This window comes from Canis aureus, chromosome 9 (assembly GCF_053574225.1).
Source record: "Canis aureus isolate CA01 chromosome 9, VMU_Caureus_v.1.0, whole genome shotgun sequence".
NCBI lineage: Eukaryota > Metazoa > Chordata > Mammalia > Carnivora > Canidae > Canis > Canis aureus.
In genome coordinates this window covers 64,915,959-64,933,181 of record NC_135619.1, presented here as the reverse complement: position 1 = coordinate 64,933,181, position 17,223 = coordinate 64,915,959, and the positions used below count along the sequence as shown (strand labels likewise).

The 17,223-nt window shown below is 49.9% G+C and overlaps 1 protein-coding gene across 7 annotated transcripts in view; it reads left to right on the top strand.

Annotated features, from left to right (window-relative positions):
- The window catches only part of TTC7B (tetratricopeptide repeat domain 7B), a 250,364-nt gene that overhangs the window by 177,267 nt on the left and 55,874 nt on the right, over positions 1–17,223 (top strand). For all 7 annotated transcript variants that reach the window (XM_077910343.1, XM_077910344.1, XM_077910342.1 and 4 more), the window contains one exon: positions 10,245–10,361. In XM_077910343.1, the coding sequence (XP_077766469.1) occupies positions 10,245–10,361 (117 nt within the window). The remainder of the gene's footprint in view (positions 1–10,244; positions 10,362–17,223) is intronic.

Here is a 17,223-nt window from a genome sequence, read left to right as displayed (position 1 = left end):
TGAGACTTCATGCAAGGTATTTGCTGAAACCTCTGGGTCCCCAGCACCTAGTCCAGTGGTTGACATGCTACAAACATTAATACACATTTGCGCAACAAATGGTTGAAACCAGTGACCAGGCTGAGTAGTCTGGGAGCCATCGTTCATAGCGTGTGTCTACCTGTGTTTCTCCTGTTGTCCAATGTGGTTGTCATCTACCAATTTTGCTATATAAAATAATGATTCTGCTTGCTGCATGTGGGTCCTGTAATCACCTGCTAGTTACCCAAGCCAGCTATGCAAAACACATCCAGCAGCCCAAATACAGCAGAAGGCCAGTGCGTCCATGATGGTCTTGTTGCATTTTAAGGTCATGAATGTTTTGCTATTGACTATTTGTTTAAAAACAAGAACACGTAAGAAGAAAGATAAAGAAGACACTCTTCCACATTTATTCCCTGACAATTCTTGTGGGAATCCTGAACCAGATACAGATGATCTGATTCACTGTCCTTTGAACACCTCCCTAGTTAAAGGCTAGAGAGCCCAAGGCTGAGGAGAGCTACATCCTCGCCTTCGTGCAGCTCACAGTGCCACATGCAGAATTACTCTAGCGCATTCTGAGTACCTCAGAGGAAACAAAGATTGCCACCGTGGCCCCTGTCATAGGCACCACTGGACAACAGGGCTCCCCAGGAGAGCCCCAGCCCCCAGGGACAGGGGTCCTGCTTTTGGTCTGCAGCCCACCACTGAAACAAAGCCAAGAAAAAACAAACCAAACTCTTCGTGGTGCACTCAAGGAGAACACATGGGACGTAAAGTCAAAGAATGTGGGAAATGTAAAACAGGCCAGGATCCACAGCAGCAGGCTCTAGGTTCCATTTGGCATCCAATCCCAGAGGGATGCACTGTCCACCTCTGTCCCAAAGAGCTGGCTCAGCTTCCCAGCATCCTGACAGGTTTTTCCTTCTTTCCGGCTCCCATCTGGACCTTGAGTGGAGGGTGCCATTTTTATCCTACAGAACCTCCTGGATTCCTTTGTCTTTGTCACGTCTAGCCTGGGCTCTTTGCCTTCTAGGTCCAGATGATTGGAGGATTCCCATTCTCTTGGCACCTGCCATCATCCACTAAAACAGACCTGAATGTCTCCTTCCCTCACTTGAGTAGCTCCCATCCTCAGACTAGAGAACATGGGCGCTATGTCAGAAATAAAGACAGGGTAATGTTCCAGAGAGGTGGCCTTTGGGGAGTGGCAGGTTAGTGGAATTGCTTCTGGTTCACTCCTGCCCTCATTTTGGAAATGACCAATGGCTTGGTGGTTCAGAGAGAAGAGGTTCTTCTTTTCACAGCCAGTTGGTTTAATGGGAAAACTTACTTCACATATTTCCTGTTCACATATTTACTGACTAGTTGGCGACTATGCCAAAGGCACTTGTTCACCAGCTTAGCACAGCAGAGAAGGCAGGTGCCTACCGTCACCCAGTGAGACAGCACTCGAGAGGTAGTCCTGACGGTACATGTCCATTCTCTGTTACTTTGTGGACAGCACGACATGAAAGGGCTCCCTTCCCCCAAATAGCAAACTCAACCGCGGTAGGAGGGAGGTCTTTGAGCCCGGGCAGTGTGATTCCAGGGGTGCCTTTAGTTCACTGTGTCCGTGTCATTTCCAGTTTGGGTTCTGGTTTCCGGTCACTAGTCCGAGTTGAGCTTAGGAGCCGAAGTGGGAGCAAAAAATGAGCCAAACTGGGGTTTCTTGAGGTGATGTATTTTAGCTAAATATGTCAGTTGTTTGTTTGTTCTAAAAATACCGCTAGAAGGATGGGGGAGTATTCCAGATTGTTGACACTTTGACTGAAACGAGAAGCGAAATGTAACCGATAGGGGCTCTAACAGGAGTTCCTGCCTGTCATGAAGAGGAGGCCGGATTAGGATACGGAGACGCACAGGCGCAGCGGATTCCTCACAGGCCACTGGGTCGCGGCCCCCGCCCCGTTGGGGATGAGGGGCTGCTGAGTTCTGGAGAGCGAGGCTCTGCTCCTGACACCTGAGTTTGTCAAACCAGTTGTGGCGTCGATTCCCCCAGGGGCCAGCAGACCTGGGGGCCTGGGCTGGGCTAACAGCCGGGGCGATGGGTGGCCCATGGGGGAGAGGCCCAAGGGCCTCCCCGACAGGCCGGTGCACGAGGCGACGTCTTCCCGAGCAACTCAGGACCGTGAAAGCGGATGGGTTGTGAGAACTTCCTCCGTGGCTCAAAGGTCCCGACAGAAGTTAGCCGGTGGGCTGAGGAGGTCAGTTACGGGACAGGCCTTTCTCCCTGGGGAGACGCGCTTATGGGAAGAGCCCTACTCGCCAGACCCCCTCCGGTGGTCGTGTTGGCACACCCACCGGGGGTCAGCGTGTGCTGCCCTGGGCTTTTGTAAAGAAAACCAGGCGCTTGGATCTGACTCCTGGAAAGCTGGTGAACCAGGGGGTGCTGTCCAGCGGCCTACACGGTGGCATTTGCCGGAGGAACCCCGTTAGGTCAGCGCCCATTTTAAAAATGTTCGGGTTTAGTTACCTCTTGGGTAGGCAGGCACGACCCCAACCCTCCCTGACATCCTGAGCTCGGCTCCTGTTTGCTTGCCTGGTTGTGGACGGCATTTGAGTTTTCCATCCCTGCAGGGGACGCACAGTGGCAGCGGCCGTCTGCCTGGTGCTCTGCCCACACAGGGGGTGCCCTCTACGTGGGTGATGATGTGCATGTGCCCCCTGGATTGGTATGCTGACCCTCCCCCGGAGGGGCTCCCAGGGAGGAGCTGGACAGGGTTAACGGCACAGCCATCAGAAAGCCATCCTGGAAATCCCTCCAGAAGGAATGGAAGCATTCCATTCAGGATCATGGGCAGGGGTCCCTTCATTCATTGGCTTAATGTAAGTGGTTGTTTGGAATTCCCACCAAATTTAAGCATAAAGTTCTCCCAAAATTCTTACTGGAGAGAAATAAACACAGGTAGAATTTCCTAGGTGTGGGGACTCTGGGAACTCTTTCCGTTAGAGGTCTTTACAAAAACCAGCCCATGGAAGGTTAGGATGGAGAGTTATGAGCCAGAGTGGGGGTCCCCAAACTTACACATGTGCACAAACCACCCAAGAGCCGTGTTTACATAGAGATTCTGGTGCACTGGCTCTAGAGTGGGTGGCTGGCCTGCATTTCTCACAAGTTCCCAGGGCTTGCTGAGACCATTGGCCCCAGCCCACACTCTTGAGTAGTGAAGCATTACAGGACATCTCAAGGCCTTGTCCAGTTTTGGATTAATTGGAAAAAACACACACATATATATATAAAGTACATGTATTTCTTTCCAATGAGCCAACGAACCATGTGTCAATACAGCAATTAGGTAAGCCAAATGGTCAAATAAGTTGTGTATTTCCTGCGTGACAGTTAAGTAGACGGATCACTCACCCAGGTGACATTTATTGAACACTCACCATTAGTGAGTCCCCGAGCAGTATTGGATGTCAAGTGGAAGCCATCACATGAACGAGTTCGTTCCAGCTACTGTCAGAAGATCCTCAGGACCATTCGAGGGCTCAACTGTGGGACCTACGTGTCTGTAAACCCAGCTTCACCAGCCCCTCTGGTGGTGAAGGGGCCCTGCTGAGCTGTGTCGGGCTCGACTGCTCACAGGCCAGTAGTCACGGTATTGATTTTCAGTGACAGTGACTCAGCCCAGGATCAGAGGCTGCTTTTTTGCAGAGAACACCACCTTCTGGGATTGGGTTGCTTTGAAGCCCATCCAGGAGAGGCTCCAGGACCAACACACAGTAGGCCATCAGAAATGTTGGTGACAATGAAATTGAGGTAGATTTCCTTCTTGAAAGCCACACTGGAACCTGGAAGAAGCCCCTCATTCCCCTCAGAGGGGTCCATTTGATTTATTTGATAATATACCTCTCTGACCAGCAATGGGCTTCTCGATCCTTTCAGACTTTGTTCCCGGCTGACTCATCTGGCTTCAAATTTCCATCTATCTTCATCTTCCCCTAGTCACCAGATGCTTTTGGCATGACTTTTGATTTCTCTTACCATTCTGATCTGTGGCCGCCAACGGTCTTCTCAATTTAAAATTTCATTTCAACATACCTGCACCTCCCCACACCCCCCTCTGCCTGACCTGTGTCTTTTACCTGGTGACAGACTCTCACTTTCTTTTGGGTCTTTGGCAGCCAGCCCCCTCTCAGTTCTCGGGTCAGGGCCCCCGGAAGTGAGACATAGGGATGGTTCTCAAGGCTCCCAGGGCCGTTGGCCCACCCGGACAGAACCCACGTGCTCTTCTTCACAGCTGTTTTGCATCCCTGCCTCCATCCAGCAGATAAACAAAGAGCACACTGAGCCCAAGAGCATTCAAACACAGACCAGCACAAAATACCAAATGTTCGAGGTTCCTGTGCTTTTCGTTCTGAATCAGCTGCCTTGAATGCAGCATTTACAGATCGGCTAATTAGTGTGGGTTTTGTGGATTGATAGGCATGTTTCCTCCTTGGTGCCCTTCAGGAGTGCGTTGTTTTTTTTTTTTGTTTTTTTTTTTTGTTTTTTTTCTCTACTGCCAGATAAGGTTGGAGGGAGTCATTAATTTAGTATTTCTCTAAACTTTTCTCCTTTACTGTCATTGAGAGTTCTTCACTAGAAAGCTTTGTAAGGCACTTTAGATGTCAGAATTTAGAAATATCTACCCTTGGGCCTCCTGGGTGGCTCAGTGGGTTCAGCGTCTGACTCTTTGATTTTGGCTGAGGTCCTGATCTCAGGGTCATGAGATGAAGCCCTGTGTCAGACTCCATGCTGGGCATGGAGCCTGCTAGGATTCTTTTTCCCTCTCCCTTTGCCCCTATCTACCTCCCTCTCTAAAAGAAAAAGAAGAAAGAAAGGCCCTTTTCCTTTATGTCAAGCCCCAGCCTTATATCCCAGATCCCAGATACCACCTCCCTGCCTATGCTTGTGATGTCTCAACCTGCCTGCCCGGAAGGCCTCACCCAGTGCCTCTCCCCGACACCGTGAGGGTCCCACTTTTCTCTGGCCTCCCACAATCTGCAGGCAGAGTCTGCTTCCTTTTGTGCTGCTACAGAACTTCGTCCATGTGTCCGTTCATCACATGTCATGTGACTAGACCATGAGGGAAGGTGCCTTGTCTTATTCCCCTTGGTGGCCTCAGGGGTGTAATAGGCACTCTTAAAAGGATTGCCACAGGATGAACAAATTGGAATTCATCATTGGACACGTGGACATATAGGTGGCCAGCTGTACAAATACAGCATTCTAACAGATTATTTAAAAATATTTTATACATATGAGGCGAGGAAGGACATAGATTCCTGCCTGAGGCAGGGGTCATGGAAGATGTCAGCCCATGGGATTGGCACAGCTGCGGGTGGGAGAGGCCCTGGGAAGAGGACTTCCAGGGTAGATGCAGCAGCCTGAGCACAGGGGCGATGCGAGAGTCTGCCCTGAGCTCAAGGAGTGATGGCTGAGGTCTGGGGCTCTGTGGGGCAGGGGGCAGGGGACGGGCAGGATAAAGTTAAACTGGAATGTTACACTAGAAGTGAGGGTCTAGGGGTTGGGGGCAGTTTCCAGGGCGTCAGGAAAGTCTTCCTGGGGATGATCATTAGACATTTAACCTGGCTCTGATAGAATGCCTCTTTGATGTGTTCGCTAAGACACGTAGGGAAAAGTCACAATGCCACACGCCCCAGAGCTTCACTGGGGTTGTGCCCTCTTTCTACATCTACACCACGCCAAACACAGGTGTTACTTCAAGAGGTATCTTGGGAGTTGTAAGAAATTCCAGGCATAGGGTAAAATACTATTTCTCTCAGGTTTGATAGAAAGTAAAACCTCAATTAACCGAGTCCTTCCAATGACTAGGATTTTATACTCACTGGGCTTTTGGGTGAAAGAGGCAAATCACAAAAAGCACAGGCAAATGTGAGCATTTTTTTTTTTTTTTTTTTTTTTTTTTGCAGAAGCACGTATGATGTGTCCTAGGTACAATCCCCCCTGAAACCAACCCCTGTCTTTCTGCGGCCCCACTCAAGTTCCAGGGCCATGATCTGTCCCCAAATCAGGGAATCCTGCCTCATATTTGTGGCCCGGTCTTGTCTTCTGCTTGGACTCTAAGTTCTTTGAAGGCAAGGGACTGTATTTTATACCCACTTTTTATTGCACACGTGTAACACAGATCTTTGCACGTCATAGGGTTTTTAATATTTGGCAATGGATTAGAAAATGCTGTCCATATTCATTAATGTCGGGATGCAGTGAGAACATTTTAAGTGACTCTCCTATGTTTCTTGTTCAGTGGGTCTGGTCTGAAGTTCTTTTCTAGCAGTGAGTGACTGGCGGTGTGAACTCAGGCAAGTTACTCTCAACCTAACCTGCAGGGTTGGTATAAGAATCAGCGATTAAATATTTAAAGTGTCTGGCAGCAGCTGTTGTTCTTATTCTGCTTGTCTTGAAAGCAGACATTTCCCTGGCTTGTCGCTTATTATTCCACAGTTGAGAGCTCTCATATTTTCTGGAATTGCATTTCCGTTCAGGAGCTTTAGCTCCCAGTCCCTAAGGTTGGCTTTACTAAGGGGGGCCGGGAAGGCGGAAGGAGCCATTTGACCTGAAAGATGAGTAGATGCTTAAAAAGCAGAAACGGATGGAAAAGACATTCCAGACAGAAAGAAAAGCGTGCACAAAGGCCCAGGGTCATGAGGGAAAGTGACACAGAGGAAGTCGATCACGGCTAGCATGGGAGACGTCCACGATGGGCGGTGAGGAGACCGAGGCTAAGCATTTGAGCAGGAGCAGCATCGTGTGAGACGCTAGACCTGGGCTACCAGTGACCTAGATTTGTTTGTCGACAATTCTTTATTCTTCTTTAGTTTCCTGTAAGTTGCAGTGAGTCTCTGAACCAAAACTATAATTAGGCTGATGAACTTTGAACCAGGTAAACAGGGTAGGGATAGGGCACTGTCCCAGCACGTGGCTTCTTAGCAAGAGAAGCACCACTCAGCCAGGTTGGACTCGGCTGATGGGACCAGCCAGCACTGCCCGCCTGCAGGCCCTCTGCCCATCTGCTGGGTGCCGGAGTGTGGTCGATGCTGACTTGTCCCGGGCTTCTTCATGACTTTTGTTTTAAGATTTTATTTATTTATTTATTTATTTATTTATTTGAGAGAAAAAGAGAAAGAGAGAGCAGGAGCAGCGGGAGAGGCAGAGACAGAGGGAGAAGCTGACTCCCTGCTGAGCAGGGAGCCTGACTCAGGGCTCAATCCCAGGACCCCAGGATCACAACCTGATCCGAAGGCAGATGCTTCACCAATGGAGCCACTGGGCACCCCTTTTTTCCCAACTTCTCATCGTAGGTTGAATCTGTAATACATCAAGTGTAGCAAACCAGGGCCGATCATTATTTGCGTCCTCTTCACAGCCTATGCCTGGCCAGATGTTTTTGAACACTCCTGAAATGTGTGAGCAAGGGTTCGGCAAATATGACAGGCATCCCTTGTCCTGCTTTTGATATTGTTCTCTGTTTGCAGACAAGCCTGGAAATTCGGGGAGGTGGTGAGGGGAGTCGTACCCCCATGTCCTGCTCTCACACGTGCACCCAAGGGAACACCAGGGTCCGGCTTGTCAGGGCGTTCCACCTGTCATGTTAGAGGCACCTGACAGCAGCTGCAAGGCTGTGCTTTCGCTCCCCTGCCCGTGTCTTCCAGCCCCTTCTGTCTCCTGCTGTTCCTCCTGCTTCACATCCAGGTGCTTTTCCCATCCTTCCTGCTCAGCAGTTCTACTATTGTTCTTCCTGTCTGGGTCTCTTAAATTCAGCCCACACCTTTTCAACTCCATATCCTGACTCAAGTGTTTGAAAGCTGTTATTTCATGTTAATTAGAAGTTCTTTTTCCAGCCAAGAAGACTTGCATGGAACTGTTCCCCCAAGTTGAGGTTTAGAGATGAGCTCTGGCATTTGGCGCTTTGGGTACAGTTAAAGGACAATTGGACAATTGGAGCCAGACTGCCACCGCATGCAGGGCCACCTACCCCACCACCTCATGGCCCTCACTGTGAGGGCCAGAAGAGCTCAGTGCACCTCCCAGAGAACGTCATCACGGTCCTGGGCCAGGAGGACCTCCCGTGGCCAAAATTGCCTTGCATCCAGACCCAGGAAGGTCTCTGGCCTCTGAATAGGTCTCCACTATATGCTGAAAGGTGACCCTTTGGCAGCTCGTCCTCCTTTTGTAGCACATTCCCCAGTTGACCCAAGTTTGGTGGGAGATTCTGGTGGGAAAAGATTCCCACCACTTTCTGGACTGGTGAAGACGTCAGCAGGAGTTGGCACCTGACTCCTTCTCTCCCCTCAGGGAACTTCCACTCCTTGAGATGTTTTTGAGCAGAAGTCGAGCCCTGCCCTCACATCTGGCCTCACCCCTTATGCCCGCCTGCTTGTAGACCAGGGACCACATCCCCGTCATCACCTGACCCTTTGCCATCACCCTGGGCGTCTGCAGACCCAGACTGAGGAAGCTGCAGCCCTGAGCCCTCTGAAGGCCACCAGCACCCCCTTAGGCACCCTGTGTTCCATTTGGAGGGAGTGGGTGGTACTAACCCATTCCAGAGCTTGGGGAGTGATTCATTAGGACCACCCTCTTTCTGTCTTCCACTGAGAAAAAAGAGGCTTTCTTCTTCCAGAGTGCCTTAGAATGAGGTCATTACGTCATGCATGGTTGAGGAATCCCCTTATGTGTCTGACTTAAATCACTGGAGATACATTCCTCAGTCTTGTGTGGTTTGCAGAGAAAATAGTCAATGAGAAAATGTGGCTCTAAGGCACCTTGGCCTAAGAGAACAATCCTAGGCACCATGGAAGTGAGGGATTGGTGTTCTTGTATGGAAGGGAGTTAAGTACCACCTACCGAGGGCTGTTACAAAGATGCCTTCGGTATTGTTGGTGAAGGCCATACCCAGGGCTGGTCATGGAGGGTGGGGTCTCTAAGAGACAGCAGCTGTCCCCCCCTTCCTTCTTTGCATTATTATTAACAGCGAACACCAGCTAATGTGATACATAGTAGAGACGTAAACGGGGCATTGTTTGATGAGGTGGGGTTTTTTGCTGGGTTTAGAATTTAGGAAGAATTAAGGAGAGTGGTAGATTCATACAGATTAAAACTGAGGACACAGCATATATGTTCGCAGAGCTAGGAAAGGAACCTGGCCTTTGGCCAGTGAATTATATTGATAGGAGTAAAGGGTCCAGAGGGATGCTTGTCCCAGAACGAGTAGTGGTGGGACAGGAGTGGCCAGTAGATAGGGTGCCCTGAGTATTCAACAAGGAAGCTTGACTTATCGTTACAAACAGTAAGGAATCATTGTAGTTTCTTGAGCTAGGACTGAAGATGATTTTCAGAGATCTTCATAATGCAATTTCTTAGGGCGAACCAATGTGGTAGACAGGAAGACCACCAGGAAGGTGCCAGTACCCTCCACAGGGACAGTACTATTAGCCCAGGGACCAGTGGAGCTAATGTCTCCAGAAAGGGCATAAGTAGAATTTGGGAATGGGATAACCAGGAGGCCAAGAAGGAGACAAGGGTCTAAAGCTTAGCTCACAGAAGTTGTGGACAACAGAGGGTCAAACCACTGGTGATAACAGAAATAGGGAAGAGATAGTTGGTGATTATGGAGTGAGGTGAAGTCCTCGCCCTTAAGTAGCAGGGCTGGGAAGCTCTGAGGAGCAGACCTGAGCCAGATGACCCCTTCTTTACGTGCCTTCGGTTCAGGCTTTTCGAGGCCTACAGGACTGGTTCACCTTCCCATGATGAGGATCTTTGTGGAAGGTTATTTGTAGATCCTTTGTATCAACTGAGTCGAGTCTCCTGTGTGATTTTGTAAGTAAATCAAGATTTTCTTTTAGTGAACTTTTGGAATCTTACAAATAGATTTGTTTTGTTTTGTTTTTAAAGAAGTAAGCTCTTAATAAAATCCCTGCGTTCTCGATAAAATGAGCCTTTAACCCAAACACAAATGTTCACATTTGGTCTTCCACTGACAAGGCCATCTATTGAGTTGAGAGTTCCGGAACCCTTGGCCCTGCTGCCACCGCGTCCCTCAGACCAAGCCTCTGCACAACACCCTCTAGAATGAGTACAATAGCTTTCAGGTCTAGGCCAGGCCACTGGGTTGGGCTGTGCTGGAGATGCTCTGGCTTGAGCCATGTTGTTTTCTCCCTTTGTCTTCCCACTGTAGACTCCTGTTTTCCAAAGTAAAGTTGGAGTCGCTCTGCCGGGGCCCAGATGAGGCACTCCTCACCTGTAAGCACATGTTACAAATATGGAAATCCTGCTACAACCTCACCAATCCCAGGTAAGAGGCCAACAGTTGCTGTTTTGCACGGTTTCTGCAGGGTGCCTGCCTGCTGGGTGCCATCTCTGATGGGCATTTAGCAAGCTGGCATTACCCAGCCACCCTGTGCACCCCTGGGTTGTGGTGAGCAGTGCAGGACAGGAGGAGCCTCACATGCTCCATCTGTAAGGGGATCTCCTTCCCACAGGTGACGAAGCCCCCAAGTTGTGGGTTTCTTTTGCTGTGGCTGCCACATGACCCACCAGGCCCAAGGCACAAGTGATCTCCCACCCATTCCTCTCAACCAGCCATTTATGTAACTCCTTGGACAAGTCTTAATCATCTTGCTGGTGATTTATGGATAGACTAGTAATTATGTACCCCAGGTGGGGGTCTGACAGTAGTATTCAAAGGACCTGCAGAGACCACAAGCCAGGCCCTGTTAAGGAGAGTGGAAATAGCTATTGGCATGATAAAGTATAATTTTCAAACAGTTAAAATCATGACTCAAATGAATATAAAATAAGCATGTATCTAAGGTTTTACTTACCTCATTAACTAATGAGGAAGCCAGTAAGACATTAAAACTCATCTGGAGAAGAATTGGAGAATAGTTACACTGAAATGCATTTGTAGAGAAATGCAAAAACAATATCCCATAGGACAATGAAAGATATTGTTTGGAGTGGTCTTTTTACAGGGTGGAAACCATTTGCCTACAGATGGAGCTATAAAACAGCCTCAGTCAGTCAGAGTCCACCGAGGGCACCCCCCTGACCCAGGCAGATAACTGGGGGAAAGGCCCACAGGTGGACCCCCCTGAAAGACACCCAGTAACCCCTGGTTCCCATTTTCAAGTCTTGGGCCATTCTTCCTGGCATTTGTTTAAATGACCAAGTGTGTCCTGCCCTTGGGGGATGTCATTTAATGAAAAGGGACCTAATAATATAAGTGCCTTCAAACAACTACTCATACTCTTGGCACATTTCTTCAAGCTCATAGCAAGATGTATGGACAGCCCACACTAGCTCTTAAAAGTCAGGAGCCTAAAAATGTTCAACTCCAGTCAGAGATGTGTACTAACTGAGGGTGTCACTTGCCCCACACTGTCCCCTAGGAGGTGACAGGCAGGTGGCTGTGGTCTGCAGTCCTCGGGCCTGGGGAGAGGAAAGGGGGTGGGATGGGCTTGAGGGCGTTAGGGGAGCAGCAGAGTGCAGGAGAGGTTCCCTGGGGGGATTTGTTTTACAAACGTTTCTGCAGTTAAAAGAAAATATTCAGGGGCCCCTGGGTGGCTCAACAGTTGAGCATCTGCCTTCGGCTCAGGTCCTGGGATCGAGTCCCACATCTGACTCTCCGTAGGGAGCCTGTTTCTCCCTCTGCCTGTGTCTCTGCCTCTCTCTCTCTCTCTGTGTCTCTCATGAATAAATAAATAAAATCTTAAAATATATATATATATATATATATATATATATATATTCAAAATCAGCCTCTTCCCCTTGAGAGGATGGGTCCTGGTGAACTGACATTAGACAGAGTCGTGACCACAGACAGGTCTTGTGGGCAGTGAAGCCAGAGAGCAGCGGGCCTGCAGGCTGTCACCCCTCCCCACCCCAACCAGCAGGCAGCCCCACGACCCCAGCAAAGCCAGAGTCACAAGAATGAGCTGAGAACCCCCTTCGCAGGCGTCACCTGCGGCATGTGACCGCCCCACGCTGCGTCTTCCTCTCGGTAGCAGGATAGTCGTGAAGCCGGCCTCTTCCCTTTGGCAGCTGCATTCTGAAAATAAAGATCATTTTAATTTTTAAACAAATTCTGCTTTCCTAAGTCTGCAAGCAGAAATAGAAAATGCCCATGTTATGTTCCCAAAAAGCCCCCCGCTCCTGGCCCGTCAGAAGCAGCAGGATTTCGGGAAGAGTCTTGGCCACAAGTGCCGCTAACCGGAGACGCTGCCCAGGCTGGTGGCTTCCGCGCTGGAGCGTTCCTTCGCCCGTACCCCCCGTTAGAGATGAGAAAATAAACCCATCAGCCTTCATATTGCCAATTTTCCCTCAGTTCTCCACACCTCTCCACCTCCCCTACATTTCCTCCCACTTAGCAACCAAGAATATTGAATGTGAGGAGAAAAAAATAGCAGAATTGGAAAGCTTTTTAAAAATACTTAACCAAATGCCTGGGCTGTGTCCATACTTCCTCCGTTTCCTGAAGGATCTTTCAGGGCCAGAGCAGGGAGGAACCCTGGCTCGGGGCGCGGAGTCTGGATGGGGCACAGGGGTGGGCAGAGGGCCCCCCATGAGCTTGCGGCCTGCTCTGCCAGGATTCCCGAAGCCCTGGGGGAGGGGCGCAGGGGTGGTAATTGAGCAGCCCCCTGATTAAGGAGCTTCTCAATTGTGGGTTTTTTTTTTTTAACTTTATTTATTTTCTCTGGGATATAAATAAATGTCTCTCCTATAGGCCTTCCCATTGCACAAATTTAAACCTCCTCCCCCATTGGGTCGGGTAAGACATGACCCTGGAGTAGAAGAAAGAGGGGAGGGCTGCGTCTTGACAAGGGGCAGCATACTTAAAAGTTCTCCACATAAGGGCAGCTCTGGGTCCAACAGCCTCGAGTCTGTGATCGGGTCACACGGGGTTCTAGAAGAGGGTAGAGTTGCATGAACAAGTGCATGAGAAGTGCTTTAAAAAAAAGAAAAGAAAAAGAAAGAAAAACTGGGCAGGGAGCATCGTGGCAGGTGGTTGGTTTCTCCCCAGAAGGCCCACGCGGACTCCCCGTTTGTGAGCGCGCTCCCCTGTGGAGAGGCCTCTGCTGCACCTGCCAGGGCTTCCCACCGGCCCCACCCCCTCCCAGAGAGCAGCCACAGCCGGCCACGTGGAGAAGGGACCGAGCTTTCGTGCTCTCTGCAGCTCGTTCCCTCTTTATTTTTGCCTGAAGGAAAAAAATCCCAGAGTTAGTCGCTGAACTGAGCCTTAGACAACTTGCAAAGAGCGTCCCACCTGCAGTCTGAGAACGCGTCTCTTGCCGTGAGCAGAGCGGTGGGTGGCGTTCTCTGGGGTGTGCATTTGGCAAAGGTGTGTGTCATTTCAGAAGCCTGGATTTGTTTGCTGGGTCTGCACTTTTACTTGCCTTCAGGACAGACATCCGTCTCGGGTTTCGTCTCCGCTCTGTCAGCAGAGGAGCAGGCCCCTTCCTTTCTCGTGCACATTGGCTCAGCGGCCCAGGGCAGTGTGACTTGTGACCAGGGGTCCCCGCGGCCCCCTTGAACTGACTGTCAGTGTTTCAGCTGGGGACTCACTGTGCTGCCCCTTCTCTTCAGTGCCTACAGTGGCCTTGCAAGACCGCTACTCTCCGTTTTATAGAAAACAAGGCTGAATAACTTGCCTAAGTTTTCCCAATTAAATAAGCAGTAGAGCTCTGTCTGACTCCAGCTCAGTCTGTCCTCACGCCCGAGCTCCCTGCACCACGCACGCTGCCTCTCGGAGTTGCCAGCCAACTTCTTTGCCTTTTTATTTATTTTTTTATTGTTAACCACTTCTTTCCCCTCCCCCTCGCCACTGCCACGTGGACCATCTCCATCACAGAGCCACATAATTGGAAGAAAATTGTTTCTTCCTCAGTCCTACGCTTACTCACAAATAGCAGTTCAAGTTTTTTTCTTTTTCTTTTTCTTTTTTTTTTTTTAAGATGCTTTCTTTAACCTCAGTTGGAAGTTGGAAACCCCATCCAATAGTGGTTAACAGTCGCCAGCATTTTGGGGAAGCTTTCTTTTTACAAAATGTGCTCTCATTTCATCTTCGAAGCAGCCCCATAAAACAGGCAGGTGTCCTATTCTTTCACACCCATTTCACTGATGAGAATTGAGGGTCAAGGATACTGGGAGCTTGCTTTGACGCTTGTTAGTTGGCCATCGGAGGCCTGGAAAGGAATAGGCGTCTCCTCCCTACCCCGGCCCCCTCTGGCTTCCCTCATCCCAGGGCTCCTCTTCCATCCAGTATTCTCTGTGTGTCAGATGCTAGTTCAGAAGCTGGTAAGACACTGGGTTGCAACAAAGACCACCGGGCTCTGACTCCCAGCCCACCACCAGCTTGTTTCTTGTGATTAACAACCTGTGTGTGCTATAGAAGGTAGAAGATTTACAAGAGAAGCTTCTAGTGTCCAGTGTAACTTTAACCACCACTAGCATGTACTCTAAATGCTCAGTCCCACCTGTGTGGAGATCAACAGTACCGTGGATTTGGGACTTCTGCCAGCGTCCCCTCCATCAGCCCTCTACTAGCACCACTGACCAGGAATGGTCCTCCTTCCTCTCCTGCTGCCCCCCTCCAGAGGTGTTTCTTGCAGCCACAGGCCAGGCATAGTAGAGGTGAGGTCACTGGAAGGCAAGGTGGGAGAGGGGCCCATGGCAGGGGCCAAGCAGGGTCCATAGGGAGCAAGGAAGGCTTTGGTGAGAGACACTGGCCGAAGTGAGAGAGGCAAGGAGACCCAAGGGCTGGCCGGGGCCCCCTCTGCCTCTTCCTCCACATCCCAGTAAAGGGATGCTCCTTTGCTCCTGCAAAGGCAAATCTCGAGTGGTTAAGACTCCACGCCCTAGCAGTGTAGAACTAAAAATGGCTTTAAGCAACCAGCAAAATTCTCGATCAGTCACAGCGGGAACCAAAGCATCTCCATTTTGAATCATGAACTGTTGCTTATGTGTGGTTTTCCGAAGGAGCTATGAAGAACCACTAAGGAATGTGACTGCACCCAGTTCCTCAGCTGGTGGAGGGGGAGCAGGTCCCGTGTCATGACCAGTGGGGAAGGTTCGCAAGTTCAGAGTTGGGCTGTAGCTGCCATCTCTAACAGCCAGGGTGGGAGGCCCTTAACTCTGCTTCCTCTCACCTACCGTCACACCAGGAGGCTAGGAACAAGGGGTCTTCAGAAATGAGCCAGCCGCAATGACCTCGGGGGTGTGTGTGTAGGTAGATGTGCTTACAGAGGCCCATGGACTGTACCTAAAGGTTGTAGATCTCGGTGCTCTGTCCAAGCTCAGCTCAGTGCTGTATGTGGGAGATGATCCTTATCCTCATCTGACAGGGGAGACACTGAGGCACAGGGACAGTAGAACCAAAGTGACCTCAGTGTTAAGGACAGACAGAGGACAAGGTCCTAGACCCCTGGCTAGCCTCCAGGGCCCAACAGCACTCGGGGCAGCCAACCCCAGGCGATGAGAGCTGATAAGATGGGAAGCCAGGAGGGTCACGGCCAAAGCAAACACTTCTGACCTCATATGCGCTCCATCAGAGCCCAGGCAAAGCCTTTCCTTGCAACACCAGCACTTTAGGGTGTCCTGGAATCCCCAAGGTGATGGGGAAAAAAAATCTCTGTATTTTGGGGTGCCTGGGTTGCTCAGTGGTTGAGCATCTACCTTCAGCTCAGGGCATGACCCCAGGGTCCTGGGATTGAGTCCCCCATCAGGCTCCCTGCAGGGAGCCTGCTTTTCCCTCTGCCTCTGTCTCTGCCTCTCTCTGTGTCTCTCATGAATAGATAAATAAAATCTTTAAAAAAAAATACAAAATCACTGTATTTTGAGGTGATATCATCTGAAAAGCTCCTGGGTGGGGAGCCATTGCGATATTCAGATCATAACTCTTCGTAATATTTTTCTAATATTTATATTAAAAACACATGAACAGACCAGTGTTAGGAATATTCAGTCACTAATGCAATTAACATTTGCACATACTTTTTTGTGGTCTTCTGCTCAGAGTCAGTTATTTCCCGATTGTGGAAATAATTAATAGAACAGTTTCCAAAAAACAAAACAAAAAAAAAAACCCAAAACCATGTATCCAATGATGTAATAAGTATAGGCTGACACATAGTCTGTACTGAAGCAAGTTTCCGTCTGTTTCCCGTGGATTTCTCTAATGACATCATTGGACGTGGAAATTACAGCCTGCGAACCATATTAAGTTTCATACCAAATCTTGTTTGTACCACTTTTAGCAACAGCTGCATACAGGAAGGAAATTGTGTCCCTTTATTATAGAATTTGAACTTCTTAACAACAACAACAAAAAAAAACAACCCATGCCTGGAGCCCCCAGATCAACAAAACAAAACAGATTCAAAGAATAGCGTTTGTAGACTCAAACCTCAAGAGATAGATGTGCTGCTCTTTGGAGCCCCTTGGATGGAACATCGTGATAGAGGGGAAACGAATGTAACTGTTTTTGCTTTACAGGCTGCTTAGAACAAAAGAAAACGAGAATCTGTGGGAGCCAAGGTCCCCTGCCTGTGTCTCACCCCTCTTAGGCCTCGTGTGGTCTTCCCCACATGACCTGCCACACAAAGGGTCCAAGCCTGCTCTCCAGAAGCAGGTGCGGGTAGCCAGTGGCAGTGCTGGCTTGGGGGCAGGCACCCCAACCCTGCTGTGTGTTCTCAAGGCCCAGCCTTCCCCAGCTATGGGTCACTGGGCCAGCTGGATGGCATGTGCATTGGAGGCAGGTTGGGGGGGTGCAGTCCACCCCCAGGTGATCCCACAACTCCTTTCCCCCTCATCCATTAGCTAGAGACTCCAACCAGGCCACAGCTGTGTTTGCCCTTTGAAAAGCAAAGGTCCGGGGGTTCTCAAATCTAGCTATACCTTGGGCCCCCCTGGGGAGCTGGGGAAGATGTTGAGTACCCACCCCCCGAAGTACATGGATCTGATCTGGAGGGGGTTCTAGACATGAGGGTCTTGTAGAAGTGCCCCAGGGGTCTTCCTTGGGCAGGGAGGGCTCAGCTGTCGACCACCGGTTGGTAAGACAATCCGCAGATGACGGGTTGAGGGCCTTGATGAGTTCTGAGACTTCCAAGGCCCATCGGTTCTGCGTCCTGAGGCGCACAGAGAAGCTGGGTTCGGGTTTT